General features: G+C 40.3%; 1 protein-coding gene across 2 annotated transcripts in view; it reads left to right on the forward strand.

Annotated features, from left to right (window-relative positions):
• The first annotated feature begins 8 nt into the window (after positions 1 to 8).
• Positions 9 to 18815, forward strand: part of LOC124607225 (serine/threonine-protein kinase unc-51) — a 145537-nt gene continuing 126730 nt past the window's right edge. For both annotated transcript variants that reach the window (XM_047139500.1, XM_047139507.1), the window contains exons 1-7: positions 9 to 404; positions 492 to 584; positions 672 to 722; positions 1813 to 1845; positions 1960 to 1996; positions 2145 to 2195; positions 18210 to 18335. In XM_047139500.1, the coding sequence (XP_046995456.1) occupies positions 315 to 404; positions 492 to 584; positions 672 to 722; positions 1813 to 1845; positions 1960 to 1996; positions 2145 to 2195; positions 18210 to 18335 (481 nt within the window). In that variant the 5' untranslated portion in view covers positions 9 to 314. The remainder of the gene's footprint in view (positions 405 to 491; positions 585 to 671; positions 723 to 1812; positions 1846 to 1959; positions 1997 to 2144; positions 2196 to 18209; positions 18336 to 18815) is intronic.

An 18815-nucleotide genomic window follows, 5' to 3' on the forward strand; every position in this document is an offset into this window, starting at 1 on the left:
TTGGACGGAACATTTTCACAAAGATAGTACATGGCAGTTCTGACGTTTGTTGTTATTTTTGGTGAACACCGTAGTTTTTGTGAAAATGGTTGTTCGTTGTTTCCAGTGAAAGTGCTCCGGGATCCGTGCTTGCACCATGTAACAGCCATAGAATCTCAAACAACATGAACTCATTAACTGGTTGATTTGAGAACGACAGTTTTTTTGTGTTATCGATTCTTCCTAGCACCCCCTCATGAGGTCTTCAAAACACGATCTCTTCAAAACATGATTTCTTCTCCTAGATAGTATAAAAACGACAAGTGCGCTGTAAGATGGAAACTGTGGGCGATTTTGAGTACAGCAGCAAAGAAATAATTGGCCATGGAGCTTTTGCTGTTGTCTTTAAAGGAAGACACAGAAAGGTAAGACCTAACGTAATGATCTTTATGAATTCGATGACATCGTTTCCACTTTAACAATCGTGTCCTAATACAATTAATTGTTCCCAGAACCCAAATTTTGTAGTGGCAATAAAAAGTATCACCAAAAAGAATCTTGCAAAATCTCAGAATCTTCTTGGGAAAGAAATCAAGATTTTGAAGGTACGTGTGTATGCAATGTTTTAATAAGAATTCTTGTGGTTTTTCGAGTAAACATATACCTGTTTTTGACGTGACATTTTCTCGCAGGAATTAACGGAATTACATCATGAAAATGTCGTGGCGCTCCTTGATTGTAAGGTAAGGGCTACAGTCCATATATTGTCCACATGGGCCAAAAATTTTTGTTTGGTTAAACATTGTTTTTACTTCCATTCTATCGCACATTTAGCTAATGAATGCAGTACATACAATAAATTCTCGATTCCTTAATTTTTTTAATTATCAAATTAAACCTGAATATCTTCACAGTGACATCTGTTTTTAGATTCCTCACATCACTAGTTTCAAAGCTATGAATATTTTTGTTCCATGGCACTACCAGAAAAATAAATAATTTACATTTCTTGTTATTTGAAAAAAATAGGGGGTATGCATTAAAAGAGTGTGACGTTTTGAATTTTTTGTTTACTCCATGTGAACACACAGCAGACAAAAAATAACAAATATTTGACACTATGCACTGATTTAGTGAGACTCAGACCTGTTAATGTCCCTGGTCAGTAGCCTTATTTTCATAGTGTGGCCAGATACTTTCACATATTTAATTTATTAGAAAGTGTTAATAACAAGAACACTTGGAGCCCAAAAACTCCTATTCCCTTTCATTAATGTTTTCACATTATTAGTGAAATCAAACATTGGTTGTTTCTTAAGGCTTGTATTTCTGCGATGTTAATGATGTCATTGGTCTGTCACTGTGGTGTCACATTATTAACTGGTCATAAAATCATAAAACTTCTGGGTCAGGCATGCATGGATTATAGCACAATACATATCAATGTTGGGCTGAAAAAGACTGTTGTAAGTTGAAGCATATTACCATCATGGCTTATGTATCCATAATAGTCATATGTCACACAGGTTGAATTGATCTCTAAATTTGTTGCCTTAATTGTGTACGAATAAACTATAAAGCTTGATCATTGAGTTGTAAGTATTCAGAAAGTAATAATTTTGTGTGCTCTAAATTGTAACTAAAAATGGTGACAAGTTATTTAGACATGAAATGTTTTGATGAGTATTGTGTATGGTACTTTAGTCATCCTATTTATGAAAAGCTTATATTTATCAATGAAGATTCATTTTTATTGTTTGATAAACCATATTATTTTAAAACATAACATTGTTCTCCACATTCATTAAGAATGGCTCTTCTGTTTTGTTTCAGGAAACTGCACTCAATGTTTTCCTTGTCATGGAAGTAAGTATTTTGAGTTGCATGTATTGAATTAAATATATGTGTCTTTTCAGATTGTGCCAATTTTATTTTTTTTTAATAGAAAATGTCTAACCACCCTCTTCTTACGTTTTACAGTATTGCAATGGAGGAGATTTGGCTGACTATTTAGCAGGTAAATAAAATATTCTCAATGCTTTTACTGTAACGTAAATACAGATGTGAATTTTGTTGAGGTGTCATTTTTATGTTGTAGAATACACAATACAGTGTTGCATATTTTCTGCTTTAATCCCAAAATTGTTTAATTATTTTGCTTTCAGTCAAGGGGACATTAAGTGAGGATACAATTCGGCTCTTCCTCTGTCAGTTGGGTGAGTCAGTCACATTAGCAATATTTCATACAGTCTGCGTATCAGCAAGTTTTGTTTCCGTGTTATTATTTGTAGGATATGTATAGTACTGGGTGAAAATAGAAAAACAGTTGGCCTAACCAAGGGTTGCACAGTCTAAAATTATCAGTGCTCTCTGTCAGAACAGTGTGATTCAGGTACAGTATGTTCAATGAGTAGGTGAGAGTGCATATGCCAACAATTTGTAGCTTACACACCATGTAATGATAGAAGTAGTTATAATAGATATATCGAATTTACTATCCTTGTTGACTTTGTGGGGACATGAACTTTTTGGCGCAGTCCTAGTTGTCTGTATACCTCAGGCCACTAGTGATGATCTTGCATAACCATCACAGAGATTTTTTTTTTTTTTTTTAAAAAAAAATCAGTTGCATGTGTTTCCAGTGAACTTTGGTAAAGTTTCACAATCATTAATTCAGTACCATCAGAGGTATAGTTATTGATTTGATCCATAGTGCAGGTATCAACAGTGCACCCTTGACTCTTTTTTTCTCCTACTGCTTTCCAGTAGTTCACAAACTGAGGGCAAAGTTGACAATTTTTCTAAAAAGCCCAAAAAGTCTATTTTTGGGCCATGTTTACAAAAAAGTGTCTTCTGAAAAATCTTTTAAATAATTTTAAGTAGAAAGACCTTGTTCCGAACCACCTAAAAAAACTATAATTGGTTTTGCAAACCGTCCATATAAGGCCATAAAAAAGAACCATAAGGTGGAGTTGCCTAGATAATGTGCCCATGTTCCACTGGCACTCACATTTAATCTGACATATTTTATTATGTTCTACTGTTGTTCAGTACTCTCAGTGGAATATAATATCAAAGGTTCAGATGACTAGGAAATGAGCTCGAGTCAGAAAAACTTCAAGGAAGTAGTCATCTTCTTCTTCTCCTCCTCCTCCATACTTTTTCTTTAATTCCTCTCTTGCATTCAGCTCTACAAAATTATTTTCATAAAATTCTATGGTATAAGGAATCCAATACAAAGAACTGGTTTCCTTTTTTTTTTATTTTTAAATCTAATAATTTGAGGTAATCTAATAATTTGAGGTAATCAAATTTGAAAAGGGGGATTTTGGGTCTGACTAATCAAAATTTCTTCCCAACCAATCCCATATCTGGCTGGCAGTATAGTTTCCCTTGTGACCTTCAACAGCAAATTAATGAAACCTGTAAAAAATTCAACTTGCTTGAAGTAAACATAAGCTTAGGACACTAAAGGAAACCTCTTCTAGCTTTTGCCTCTGACACTTGTAGAAATGTATCATGAACTTGGGATCCTGTGTAGAGAACCCTTATCAAGTTTGGGAACCTGTGGCTTCTGTTGCACAGTTCGTGGGTGTGGTCCATATGGGGGCTTTAAAAGGAACCAGTAGTGGTTAAGCGACCATGAACCCTTCCAACACCTTTATACAATTTTTCATGCGTATGCTAATGTTCCACATTAACTGCAAACTACACAACCACACAATACATTGTCCCTAGCACTATCACATCAGTAGCATTACACAACAAAAGGGTGTACTAATAATTCTGTGTAACATGAACCCATTCCAAAAAATGTCAGGAAGATTGCTGTAAGCGTCATCAAAATGTAACAGCGTTAAGAAAACGATAGTTGCTATTCACCATATAGCAGAAATGCTGAGTTGCAGAAAGGCACAACAAACAGACTGTCAGAAAGTTACCTTTCGGCCAACAAAGCCTTTTTCAAAAATAGACAGTGCATGTGCCCCCCCCCCCCCCCCCCCCCCCACACACACACCACAGTCTCTTGCAGCTGGAACCAGACAAAATTTAAACACTGTGACAGTGGCCTAAAACATGCAGACTGTTTATACTATGTGTGCTACAGCTGTTATGCAACAGTTTCCACAATTTTTCTTGCCTCTAGTTATAGCAGGAAAACAGACTGAAATATGTCATGATGAGTCGTGGCAAAAAGACACCCCATTTTTAAAGTTTCTCAAGCTATTTACTTTATCTCACTTTCTAGTTCTCAAGATTTTTTATATTATTTTCCCCAGGAAGCATGAAGCAATTGTAGAACATAGTAAAAGATGTCATTTAATTTGTGTAGCAGCAGAATATGGACCAATTTTCAGTGCAATCCCACCTTGTCATTTTTCAGGGCCTTATGTGCTTGGAATGCAAACCAGATAAAGTGTTTTAGGTGGTTTAAAATATGATCTTTCTAATGAAAACAGCTTAAGAGAATTTGTACAAGACTTTTGTAAAAGTGGGCAAAAAAATAGCCTTTTTTCGGTTTTTAGGAACATTATCAACTTTGCCCTCAGTTTGTGAACTATTGGAAAGCAATAGGTGGATGAAATTTTGTATTCTAAGACCTTGTATCAGCAAGTTAATGTGTGCTAGGTTTCAAGTATCCTTCCGGAAATATAAAATGCTGTACTTCACTTTTTTTTTTTTTTTAGAGCATCAATTTTTAGGCCAACTTTGCTTCGAATTATCCATATGCCAGTGCCGCAGGAAACACCTCTTATTATTTTGCTTAAGACAGTCCAGAAAGTTGTATGACATGACCTAGTTTTGTTATTTTCAAGAAACTATTACCAGAGATATTATGTCTTATTAAAGTTGCCAAAAGTCATGCATACACTTTTGATAGCTGCGGTATGGGGCCAAATAAATGATTGTATCTGCAGAAGTAGTGAGTTAATGATCGCGGGTCTTTATCGATGTTCATTGGGAACATTTGCGATTGTTCACACAAAATTTCTTCAAAATCTGTGATGGTTCTGTTGGAACCTCTAGACCACTTCGCATAGAATGATCCATTTGTGTGCCAGACAGAGGAAGGATTGGAATGTAAAGCTTCCACTCATTTTACTTAATTGCACTCAAAACCCATTTGCAGTCTCATTGAGTGATGTCAGCTTATACTGTTGTGCTGTAAATTTTTTTTTTTTTTTTTTTTTTTTTTTTTTTTTTCTTCCATGTAGCACGGGAAGTAGTGAGTGGAGGAATGGGAGAGAATAGATCCTACACAGATTTGTGCAATAGTTCAGTGGGCTCAGAAATGCAATAGTAAGAAAGTCACATTGCCTCTCATTCAGTTATGTACTTCTTAAAAATAAATGTTACAATTGAAAACCGCATCTAACTTGAAATGGTTCTGTGATAGAATTTTTAATGTAAAAAAAATCACAAAATTTGTTCTGTGTATAGACTGAATGTGTTGTGTGGTGTCCTTCATTAAACATGAAGAAATGACGATACATGATGACAAGTGGCCAACAAACGTAAGTACAGAAAATCAACCAAAACCGTTGTGGAAACTGCCATTTTACAATATCTCAATGGTCGGACAACTTTCTGTAGTTGACTTGAAGTTTCTGTTGAGAACATGACAAAACAAATATTGTACCATAACTTCTGTGGCTTCCAAAACTCTTGAGATCCACCAAAGGAACGTCTTCTTTGGATTTTTGGAATGTGGAAGTAGTGAGCTTTATAATGTCTGAGATAGGCTCAGTGTTTCCTAGTTACTTGTGTTTGTGTTTTAAACAAGTTTGATAGTACAACACCTTGTCTAAAAGACACCTGGGTTCATTTTTATCTTTTTCTTGTACCTATTGTTTTCATTTGAATTTTAGCAGCAGGATGGGTAGGAGGCGTGCATGCTGTGCTCATGTGGATTTAGGAGGAACGGACCACAGTTCATAAGCTGCTGAAGACACTTTTGGCCATGGTCATCTGTCTGCACACTACTACCTCAGGATGTAGCAGTGGCAGAGAAACTTAGCATATCACATCACACACCTCAGGTGTCGCTTGTTTCACCAATTGGGCAGCCATGCTCACTGCAGAGTGGATGCAGGTCGTAATGCGTTTGCATCACTCAAAGCAGAGGATCAATGTAGGGGCTGGCCATGCCCATTCACCCTGTAAGTGAATAAGTGACTGATCCTTTAGCAGTGTCCTCGGAGACATGTGAGGAGGCTGGTTTGCTGGTTATTGGAAGCTCGAATGCTAGTCATGTTATAGAACCCCATCACTCGGGCCTTCACAACCTGGATGAGGAGCTCGTTATAGCTACTGCAACGTACATGTAGCTGAACCTGCTGACTATATTCAAACATTGGCATCCCTCTACAGTTTTTATCCACCATAATTTTCTTTGTTACTAAATTAACTACTCTTGTGGTTGGAGAAAAACTTACTTTTCATGTAAATGAAAAGCAATTACTCAGGTAGGAGTGTACTTGTGGAGCGCACATGGGGGATTTTTAGACTACAAGGTGCCACTCAATATGCAGACAGGAAAAGCAGACTGCATTCAAAGTAAAGATACTTCGACTGTCAAAATTTTATCAGTAAATTGTCCACAAATGATATTACAAGTGTAACAGAGCCAAACTCTCGGAAAATCAGAAAAAGAAATGTCGGGTATGGCCTTTCTGCCGTACATTCCCATAGTGAAGGACAGAATCGGCCGTATATTGCACAAACATGGCATAAAGACGATTTTCAAACTGACGAGGAAGATCAAAGAGTGTCTTAGATTGGCAAAGGAGAAAAGGGACCCACTTGCAATGTCGGTAATATACTGTATACCATGCACAGGCGGAAAAGTTTATGTCGGAATGACTGGATGATCAATCAACAACAGCATCAAAGAACATAAGCGACATTGCAGGTTGGGGCAGGTGGAGAAATCAGCTGTGGCAGAGCACGCACTGCGTGAGACCGACCACTTAATAAAATTCCCCGCCACGGAAGTTCTGGCTGTAGAGAAGCACTATCACACGCGCTTGTTCAGAGAAGCTGTAGAAATACAAAAACACGCTAACTGCTTCAACAAGAAAGAGGAAAGCCTTAAAGTAAATGGATCCTGGCTTCCCGTACTGCAGCGAACGACCGTCGTAGGTGGCAAAAGGAGAACCGTACCAGAAATGACCGCAGAGAAGCCCTTGGACATTGGAGCGCCAGGTACATACAGTCTGCGGCCGCGAGCTCGGCTCCAGTTCACCACTGGCAATGGAGGGTGAAGCTTTGACAGTGCCAGCCACTCGTGCTGGCAGAATGTCAGTAAAATCATTAGAAGAGTGTCGGCCAAAAGACTCAAGGCAGAAGCCAAAAGGCAATGATTCAAATGACGTGATTAAGAATTAGAAATTTAAAGAAAACTACATTTAAACCTATTAATTTATAAAAAAATATTGATCAATGTCATTTTGAGAAAGAATAAAAAATTAAAAAATTTCAGGGCACCTGTGAAGATTCGAACCGACAACCTTCTGCTTGTGGGTAATGCACCTTCTCCATTTCACTACATTAATACTTTGAGTAGTGATACTATTCTTATTGCTGTAGATCATTGCATGAAATTCCAAATTGTTTTTCGTCGATTACTCGCAAATGTGGGCTCACCAGGGTGAATGACTACAAGTTGTAATAACTGGGAGTGTAACATGCACAACCATATAGATGTATGAATGATATAGATGATTTCAAAAAGCCAGTCCCACCCTTGGGGATCTCTCCTTGTGAGATAAACTGATGCAGCAGTCTTCATCTTTGACATGTCAGAATAGGGCTTGTCACAGAAACAGCTAGTAGAAAAATCCATGCAATATACATGTTTATTTATATGTAAAAGCCGACTTTGGAATTTTTCTTTGCGTGAGACTGTTTTTGCCAATTTGAAATTCTAGATTAACATATCATATTGTTCATATCACTTCTGCATGATCTTTCATTGATTATATCAATAGTCATTTTTATTGTGATATAGCATGAAATTTTGAACATTAGCGAGGACCCTGATGAACTGGTACTGTTATTGCTGACAGTAGGCTTAAACTTATTTGTGCTCTTTTAAAATTTTTGAGAACAGTATGCCTATCCTCATTCAAAACATTCTTTCTCTAATGCAGTTGTATAAATATATGAGAAATAGCTTATCTTTATACTGTATTTTTTAAAATTTTCATAAATTGCTAGAGTTGTGGATAACTTATATTGTAGCAAATCAGTGTTTGTGACTCACACAGTTTCTGCCAAAGAATAGATCACCTTAAATTTCAGTGTATATCAATGAAAATAAATATAAATATTTGAGAAATTTTGGAAGTTACTACTGTTTTACGCAGAAACTAATTCACAGTATTAAATCTGTGTTTGCATTAAGTTACTGCAAAATATATTGTAACTAACATATTGTCTTGAATTAAAAAAATGGCTCTGAGCACTATGGGACTCAACTTCTGAGGTTATCAGTCCCCTAGAACTTAGAACCACTTAAACCTAACTAACCTAAGGACATCACACACATCCATGCCCGAGGCAGGATTCGAACCTGTGATCTCGAATTTTTTTCCCTTTCAGGAGGAGTATAAATTATCTACATTTACTATAAATTAACTCTATATTTTAGTTTTTTTGACTATAATCTCAAAAAGCCTTAGGAAAGGAGTAATCAGTAGCTTAGATTTTCCTTTTGCCTTAATAGAAATCTGGTTTTGTGTATTTGTGTCAATTCTTGTGCAAAGTCAGTAGTTTCTTAGGTCAACAGATTAAAAGGTAGTCAGCAGACTTAGTTAAAAGTTATTTGTTCACTGTCCTTTAAAACACTGCACAAGCCACAATGCAGCTCCTCTGTGAGTGCTGTTTTTTGAAGATGGGGTGAATTAGTTGACATTCATAAGCACCTGGAAATCGTGCTGACTGCTGTTGAATGATTGGCAGCTGCTGTGAGTCGGTTTGTTGAAAGAACACCTGAGAGTCATATACCTGTGGTACCGAAGAGACCTCAAGTAGTAACCTTTCCTGTGTACCCTGTCTCCCCTGCAGTAAGTATGGGATCTGTCATTACTTGTGCACTTGATTGTCAGTGGTGGAGATAGGCATATGGATGTATCTTCTCCTTATAAAAATGAAATTTGCTCCATCAATGTTGAACAGAGAAACAGTGAGAATAATACTTCGGCAGCATTCCTGGTGAATAGTTAGCCATGAAACAAAGTAAAAAAAAAACTCCACAAGAGACACCAGCTGTTAACAGAAATGGACATTTCAACTTTTTTGTGTTGACATTTAACATGCAATTGCTTCCTGATTATATAACAGCAGGTTTCTTCCGTTGCCCAGCTAAAGATACTGCTGTACATTTCCTGTCATTTAAGATGTTTTAAATTCCATTATTTAAAACAAACTATAGTAGCATGTTTTAATGTCTGTACAGGCATGGCAAGTGGCGGCATTGTAGTGTAGCTGCAGAGCACTTCACAGGCTGACAGTGGTTCAGTAATAACTGGGGAATAGGACCCAGTGAGAGGAAACAGAAACTTGCTATGCAAGTCACTCTTCAGGAAGCAGAAAGTCTGTAACCATGTAGAGCGCGCACAAGGATAAATTCAGCAGATGGCTGGTGCGAGCGGCTGATACTAAGCACTGGGTGACAACACTCTTCATGAAGCACTAGGCTAGATCCATGATGGTTGAACTCAGAGTAAGCACCAGCCTGCATAGCTTTCTTGTGTGTGCAGATAAACCCTTCTGTCAGCAGGTCTGCCCAAACAACAAGGCATTTGCACCCTTCGTGGCTGGTTTTGGCATTATTCTGCTGCATTATCCATACCAGCGCATCTGCCCTCATTGCAATGTTCACTGGCAGGTGTACTAAATACCTCTCATCTGAAAGGCCTTGTGAGGCTGGACACAGACAGGCTTGGGCTACGACCTCCATCTCAGAACTGGAGAGGCTGTTCGAGAACCTGGCAGTGGACCAACCACCAAAGGAGTCAAGGCTGGCGCCATTAGCTCTCCCAGAAGGGCACAGAGGCTGTGACAGCAGGGAGAATCCACTGGCAGCAATGGAGGTGAGGTTACCACCGTCAGTGAGGAGGAGGAGGGGGGGGGGGAGTCGTAGGAGTAGGTGGAGGAGGTGGAGGCAGAGGAGGAGGGGGGGGGGACACAATCAGAATCCATGGGCTCTACATCAGCAGGGGCAAATCCGAGCCTCACTGTGTCCTGAGGCTGCAGATGAAGGGAGGACAGTGGAGGAGGCAGCAGCAGGGAAGTATGCTGTTGCAAGTGAGAGCCCCCACCCAGAACAGTGTTGTGAGCCAACCCTCTCACCCACCAGACCAAAAGACCATGGTGGAGATCCTCCAACAGTGGACAGGCACAACTGGTTTGCATGACAGGTCAGCTGCTTCCTACTGATATCCACCACAAACAACTGTCGACCTTTGTAGCCCACCACGACACATGGCAGCAACCCCTGCCACCGGCTAAAGAACCGGGCCCAAATGGCAGCTCTGGGAAGAAAACGTGGAAGGCCACTGTGGTATGTGACTCAGGATGCAAGAAATCCAGGAGACCTTGTGGCTGGAACCCTTACAAACTTCCACTGGACTGCACCTGCTAAATGGTCTTGTCCAATATGTAACTAGAAAACTCGGCAACACATCATCATAGGAAAAAACACTCATGACCTCTTCATTTGGGTCTTTGATGTACCCATGAAGTTATCCACCTCTTGAGTTAGAAGCGGGTGCAGTGGGGCAGTAATCAAATGCTGAGTCCTGTTGCGAATGCAAAAGTCATTAAACTCCCACTACACAAATTGCCTCCACTTACTGGACACAAGGGTCGTGGGGTATCCCTCAATGGCAAAAATATCTGACGTGTGGACAGTGTTAGTCGGGAATGTGAAGGACAGCTTGGATGCATTTGGGAAATTGGTCAGTTCATTGACTACCAACAATCACATGCTGCCCAAAAAGAGACCTGCGAAATTCATGTACACTCTGTCCCAAAGGTGCTCCAGGACTGGCCAAGGAGGAAAGTGATGTAGCATGCAGCTTGGTTCTGTACAGACCCCTCAAGCCTACACCAGACGTTCAGTGTCGCAACTGATCACTGGTCAGTAGATGGGGTGTGGCGCCAACGCATTCATATAAGTCGTACCCCAGTGCAGCAAGTGGAGTAAAAAAAATGGAGCATTTCGAGGGGGATGAAATGTATTCCCTGCAAAGTCCACACTAGATAAATTTACTCCAGCTAACCCATGTGGACCGCTGAAATGATTTTCTGGAAAAGCAGGTCAGTGGCTACGGCATTCACAACCTCTTGTGCTGTCAATGGAAAATCCAACAGGGTTTGCTGCAAGACATCACCCAACGTGAATATGAGAGCCTCAACACAACCATGAGAGCCTCCTACAGATTGAACTCCAGATTGAGACCCACCGGTAACCGTAATAGCCCATCAGCCTTGGCATTCTGGGTGGTCAACCAATGTCATAGCAATAATTGCTGAGAAAGAGGGCCCATTTCTGCACTCAGTGGACAATCCTGTCGTACAATTGAAGGAGGGCAAATAAGGAAACAAGTGGCTTCTGGTCGGTGATCAGGAGGAATCTTACTCCCATGCAAGAAAATGTGAAACTTTTTAACCCAGAAAATAATAGCTGTCATCTCCTATTCCATCTGTAAATAATTACACTGCACAGTAGAAAGTGTCTTCAGTATGTGAGCAACACTGCACCAATACTGGGATGCATTATAGGCCAGGACTAAAGGTTTACCGTTCATAACAGAAACAAGATAGGGAGCAGAGCACAAATGCTAGTTGCCAGACTGAAAAACCTGTTGACAATCTAACAATCAGACAAACTTGACATGTTTCTGACAAAGCTAGTTAAGAGGATGGCAGTTACGCATGGCCTGGGGGAATGAACTGAGCATGATGCAAAATCTTACCCAAAAAAGACTGGAGCTCCTTCAGGTTTTTGGGTGCCAGCAAGTTGACGACGGTTTTGTGTGGTCATTCTTAGGGATAAGCCTATCTTTGCTAAGCACATGTCCCAAAAAAAGGACCTCTGAGGAGAAAAAAACTGCGCTTCTTCAACTTGGAACAAAGGAGTTCTCCAGGAGCTTTAGAAAACCAGCTGAAGGTTTCATGAATGCTGCTCTTTTGTAGGTCCATTACCCAGATGTCATCAAGGTAATTGGTCAAAGAGGGAATCTCCTGAATCAACTGTCCCAAACACCATTGATAAGTCTCTGGCACAAGTGAGATTCCAAAAGGCAAGTGATTAAACTGGCAAAGCCCAAAGTGGGCACCGAGGGCCAAGAAGATCCAAGAAACAGCATCCAATGACAACTGCAGGTATGCATCATGCAATCCAATGCATAAAAAATACTGGCCCCCTGACAACTTCAATAACAACTCTGCTGGCCGCAGAATTGGATACGAATCTGTGATGAATTGCAAGTTGAGCATCTGTTTAAAATTGCTGAAAAGGCTCATGGTGCCATCAGTCTTCTGAATCACCACCAAATGGGAAGTAGAAGACACGACACTTTGATTCTGCCATAATAGAAACTTGGCCTTTGCATTGTCATGCTTGGAGAAGAGCTGTGGCATGGGTGACCTAATTGAGGCACATTCCAGTTATCAGACAGGCAGTTCCTTGCTACTACTTTCAACTTATGGGATTCCACAATCTAGGCAAAGTCAGCTAAATAAATGCTGAACAAAGTTAACGCCTTAGTCTCAACCTCTTGGCTGGATGCTAACTGGCAATTGTATCCCAAATTAGCAAGTCTGCATAAGATGTAGCGCATTTAGGACACTAAAATGACCATTTTGGAAGATACACTGCAAGTCAGCAACCCAGGCCACATACAGTGGCCTGGGTGATTGTAATGCCACCACATGGATTTGAAATCCAAAATACTGTGTCAGCAACCAACAAAGTTCATCAAAGGGATGTTTCTCGAGGTCAGTGGAGGGCTTCAAATTCTGGTCAACTTTGAACAAACCCATGTTGCTGGACAAGAAGAAGCTGATCTTATAAACCAGATCAGTGATACACATTATTTGGCAGAGCAGCAAGAATGACCTGAGGTAATTCTCTCACCTTTCTGTAGAGTCATCCAAACCATGAAATGTCATCTGGTGATGGGAATGGGGAAGAAAACTGCGCAATGGATACCTGGCCGTGGGCTACTGCTGGTGGTGAAAAGGCACAAAGCAAATCTGCATTCTGGTTCGTCAGCACTTGCATCTGCTTCTGCTGCCGCTTCTTCTGTAGATACAACTGCCACTGCCAGCATTGGAGATACGCCAAGTCAATGGTGGCTCAAAAGTAACACGAGGAAAAGAGAGACAAAAAATAGGGGATTCATATGTGTAAGAACGTCCTTTGTTGCCACTATAGTATCTGCACAGGCTGCTAGACTACCTTGTTGGCGGAGGTGCTTTATGGGTCAACAGTGACTCGTTAATAACTGGGGAACAGAGCCCTGTGAGAGGAAACAAAAACACATAATGTGTGTTGATCTGTGGGAAGCAGGAAGTCCAAAACCCTGTAGAGAGGTGCACAGGGGTAAACTCGGCATGCCGCTGGCCCAGCTGACTGAGCACTTGGCAACAATACTCGACACAAAGCACACGGCAATGTCTTGTGGTTGAACCCAGCAAAGTACTGCCCCCAAGTCTTAAGACTGCCTGCAGGTAAAGATTTCTGTCTGCGGGTCTGCCCATATTACACGTCACATGTGGGCTCCATGGTAGTTCAGCACACTATTCCATTGTGTGATCCACACTAGCTCATCTGCCTGCATCACAATGTCCATTGTATTGTAAACTTTCAATGCATAGGCATAAATTGTGGTGAAGCACAAGAAGTTCATTGTCAGAAATAATTTGTTCCTCTCTACAATCCTACATTAATTGGTTTGGTAGCCATCTCGTTTGGAGTTAGTCTTGAGTTGTGTACATGGAAGAAAAAATAACAATGCATGAAAATTAGGAGTTGACTATCGTACAGTTGGAAAGCCTACCATTTTTAACTCATTTGTGGCAACTAAGAAAAGAACTCTGCAGTCAGACCCAGAGAAGAGCATGATGTCAACCAGCTGCAATCTCATACTTTGCTGTATGGTGTCATTCAGATGTGATATGAAAGGCAAGTGATCAGCACCGCTCTCTCTTGCCCATTGTTCAACTTTTCACACATTGAAGCTATCATTTTTCATTCAAGTAGTACCCCAATTGCCATCACGAGGCAAAGTGGACCCTTTTCCAGTCTTCCCACCAAGGAAAAATCCCAGGCAGTACTGGAGTTTGAACACAGATCCTGTACATGGCAGACAGATGTGCTGATCAATCAATTATGGCGGCAGACCATTTGGGGCAATAGTTAAAAATACAAAAAAAAAAGACTGTTGGCCATTACCACATGGACACATGCAAGTGATGCAGGCCCTAACATCAACTGTGGCATATATATATTTCCACAAATGAATCACCTGTGCCCACTATTAACCTAGTGAAATGGGATCAAACAGTGGAAACCTCAGGTATGAATATCAACAGTGTAGGAAAGGACAGATGGCTACTCACCATACAGAAGACATGTCAGGTTGCAGTCAGGCAAGGTTATAAGACACCCACATATAGCTTTCGGCCACAGCCTTTGTCAGTAAAACACACACACACACACACACACACACACACACACACAAAGGGGGGGGGGGGGGGGGGTGGGGTGGCAAGTACACCTCATGCACACATGACTGCCAACTTCAGCATCCAGCCCAAGATGCTGGAGTTGGTGGTCATGCGTGTGTGCGTGTGTGCGTGTGTGTGTGTATGTGCGTGTGTGCATGTGCGTGTGCGCACGTGCGCCTTTTACTGATGAAGGCTGTGGCCGAAAGCTATATGTGAGTGTCATTTAACTGTGCCTGTATGCAACCTGATGTACCTTCTCTACAGTAAGTAGCAGTCTGTCTTTTCCTAAATTGTTAGTAAAATAGGATGATAGCTGAGCAAAAGGGAAGATGAAGGTAGTGTATTGAGTCCAAGAACAATATCTTGTCATCATTTTCACACGTGAGTAAACATGCTTGAAAGATAATAGATATAAAACCTAGTCAAGATTATCTGACCAATTATCATCAGCTCTGCGAGGTTGGTTGGGTGGCAGATGCATGTGCACCGCTTAAAGACATTAAAGTTTGTCAGACAGGACCCTCAACAAGTCCCCCAGCTTGACTCAAACTTGAGCCCTTTCCTTCTGATGCCAGTGTCCGAGTTTTGGTCCAGTGCACTGCTTTATTCAGTTAGAAACTTTCACAACAGCTCTCTGTCCATCAGAGTGAGATATTCATTCTGAAATCCTAGCTGTTGTGGGCTCCTGATTTCAATGAAAAGAGAGTAAGGAGATGGGAAGATTTCACTGATAAAATGGTATTAATGCAGTAAAAGTTGTTTCAAGGTACATGTGGAGTAATTAAGACTTCACAAAAGAGACTGTCATGCTGGAGTTTACAGATGTGATCAGTGTTATCTTTAACAACATATCTATTGAAACATTATGTTGACCCCATGCCAATGGCTTATTACCTTTACAGGACAGATGAATACATTGGAGACACTATGAAAGATCATCAGTATATGCCACTTTTTACCTCCCCACCTCATGTCAGGCTGAACAAGCATGTACTCTGCCATCTCATGTAAATCGTGGATTAGCTACGAGGGCCCTATACTGACCCCTCATGAAACCACCCGCATGGTCTACTGAAATTCACTGGTATACTGGAATTTTTGAAACAGCCATTCTATTTTGACCACTGATGTCATCAGCTTCTGTACATAGAGATAGTGGTGACAGGCTAGAATCTGCTGCATAATCTGAGGTCTAGCTTCGGTTGGAAGGTTGTAATTTGGTTATGATGTTACTAAATCCACTTAAGTGTCACAAAACTAACAATTTTTTAAAGTGATATTTGTGGTCATAAACTGTTCCATAGTGTAGTTTGAGGTCTGAGTCTGTCATATGACACTTTCTTTGAGAGTTGGTCATGACAACCATTTTCTACATATAAAGTGCACCTTCTGTGCTTAATATTACATCCCCATGAAAAATCATAATTTTCCTATGTGCTCTGATGTTTTTGGGTTAATGTGTTTGTAGGCTTAAATAACAAGAACATCCACACATCAAATTTGCATATTGCCATTAGGGTTCAAAACCTTGAAAGTCTGTAAGACATAACTGCCGAAATGGTTGGCGGTGTTACTGATCAGAGCTGACGAGATGTATCATATCCTCCAGTGTTTCTGATTAGATGATTGGAGTGTTGTCTTCTCAACAACAATCTTAGAATTCGCTGCAGCATGTCTGTGAGATTGTTTTCTGCCATTGGTCTTTCATCATCTACTGATGCTTTTGCAGACATATAGTTAGTGGGAATTTGCATTCCAATGAATACTTCTCTATCTAATGAAACAATGGAAACTCCATGTAGGAATATCAACAATGTAGGAAAAGATAGCCGGCTGCTGTGGCTGAGTGATTCTAGGCACTTCAGTCCGGAAACGCACTGCTGCTACGGTTGCAGGTTTGAATCCTGCCTCGGGCATGGATGTGTGTGATGTCCTTAGATTAGTTAGGTTTAAGTAGTTCTAAGTCTAGGGGACTGATGACCTCAGATGTTAAGTCCCATAGTGCTTAGAGCCATTTGAACAATTTTTAGGTAAACATAGATTGCTACTTACCCTAAAGAAGACATGTCAAGTTGCAGACAGGCAGACTAAAAGACACTCACATATAGCTTTTGGCCACAGCCTTTGTCAGTAAAAAGACACCCACACCAAACACCCCCCCCCCCCCCCCCCACACACACATATACAATATTCTCACACAAACACATCTCATGTGCACATGACTGTCAGCTCCAGCATCTTGGGCTAAATGAAACACCACGTGGGATGCAAGCAGTAATATGGGGAAGGGGAATGGGAAGGAGTAATGGTGGGAGAGAGACGAAGGCAGTCTGGTGAAGTGAAGTGCGCAGGGTCTAGACTGCCAACAGGTGCAGCGTCAGGAGATTGTGGGGTAGGGAGGTAGGGAAAAAAGGAATGGAAAAAGCAGAGGAGCATGGTAAGCCAGGCCGACGTGTTGGCACAGGGTTGCAAATAAATAAGGTGGGAGATGAGAATGGGGAGGAGGTGATAGTCCACAGGGAGTGCAAACTGCTCATCTCCCTAACTGTTTATTTGCAGCCCTCTGCCAACGCACCCGCCCATATTTCCCTGCTCTTCTCCTATTTTGTTCCCTCCCCCCCCCCCTCCTCCCTGCCCCCCTCCCCCCTGCTAACTGCGAATGCACCGTTGTTTGGTAGTAGAGTAAGGTTTGCTTCTTTGTAGTAAGTGGCAGGGAACATCTCGCTTCAGAATAAAGTGCAGGTCCGCTACAGACAGCTCTACAGGTGCTACAGGTTAAGAGGGCCGAATTAATAGACAGAGCTAGAAGAAATTATGAAGAGAATTTTTGAAACATGTACTCTGTCTCACTAATTTTGTAGTAGTATGGAAGTCCTTCATGTATGTTTCATGGATATGTACAATGCAGCTTTTAATGATATATCAACACAGCACTGAAGTTTTCAGACCATTCATTTGTATATAATTCAGTGGTGCAATGTAATTGGGTTTTCTCAGCATGATATAATTTTTATCTGTTACACTGCCACTTAGAGAAAAATATATGGGCTTTAGTTACAGCAATGATGTTCAGAACCTACCCTTATCAATGTGGATTTTGAATTTTCCATTACTTACATCTTATGATACGCTACATGGTCATATTCAATCAGTTACAAAATGTTTTAGCAACTTCATTCTATCTCCCAACCCACCTTTCCAAATACGTTTCTTGGCTTTGTCATCTTTCTGCACAATTCCTTTCAAATGTTTTCTCTTAAATGTTGAAAAGAAATGTCCAGAAGCACATATGTATTATGGTGTGTCTTTGTATCCCACTTGTTAAATACTGTTCCATGTATGTTAGGGAATATCACTTGTTTTCTAGTGCAGTTTGTGTGTTGCACACTGTTATCATTATGTGTAAATGAAAGCCATTATGTAATGTAATTTCCTTAAACAACCAATGTTTCTGTTTAAGATATCTTAATAATTTATTATTATTGCAGCTGGTGCCATGAAAGCTTTGTATGCAAAAGGCATTGTACATAGAGATTTAAAACCACAAAACATTCTTCTCAGCCATTCAGGTGGTAAGATGTGCCCACAGCCTCATGAAATAACACTTAAGATTGGTAAGTTGATCAATCATGCTTACAATAGAGAGACCTATTTAATGTATTTTTATTTTGTTTTGTTTGAATTATGTGCATCACATAATTTTGAACCCTTTGCTTTCAGTTTCATATACTCTTGCCTGGTTGAAAGTAAATAGAAAAATATTTGCTATTATTATTGTTTTCCTTTTGCATGACCAATACTAACAATGTATTAAATTTAAAGTTATTTTGATATTAACCAAATAAGAAGTACCGAAGTACAAAAAAATACAAAAAGATATTTGCGAAGTGTTGGGGTGTATGCAGGTGGATGAAGCCCCACAATTGCACCCTGTCAGACATTCATATATTTGTATATCTAGCTACATGAATGAAGAGAGAAAGTGATCATCATCTTGTTATGGAGGAGTGGATTGACAGTGGAGATAAAACAGAGGAAGAGAGAGAGAGAGTAGAATGAATGAGGCGGAAGTCTGGGGGGAAGTAGAGATGGAT

The sequence above is a fragment of the Schistocerca americana genome, chromosome 1, assembly GCF_021461395.2.
Source record: "Schistocerca americana isolate TAMUIC-IGC-003095 chromosome 1, iqSchAmer2.1, whole genome shotgun sequence".
NCBI lineage: Eukaryota > Metazoa > Arthropoda > Insecta > Orthoptera > Acrididae > Schistocerca > Schistocerca americana.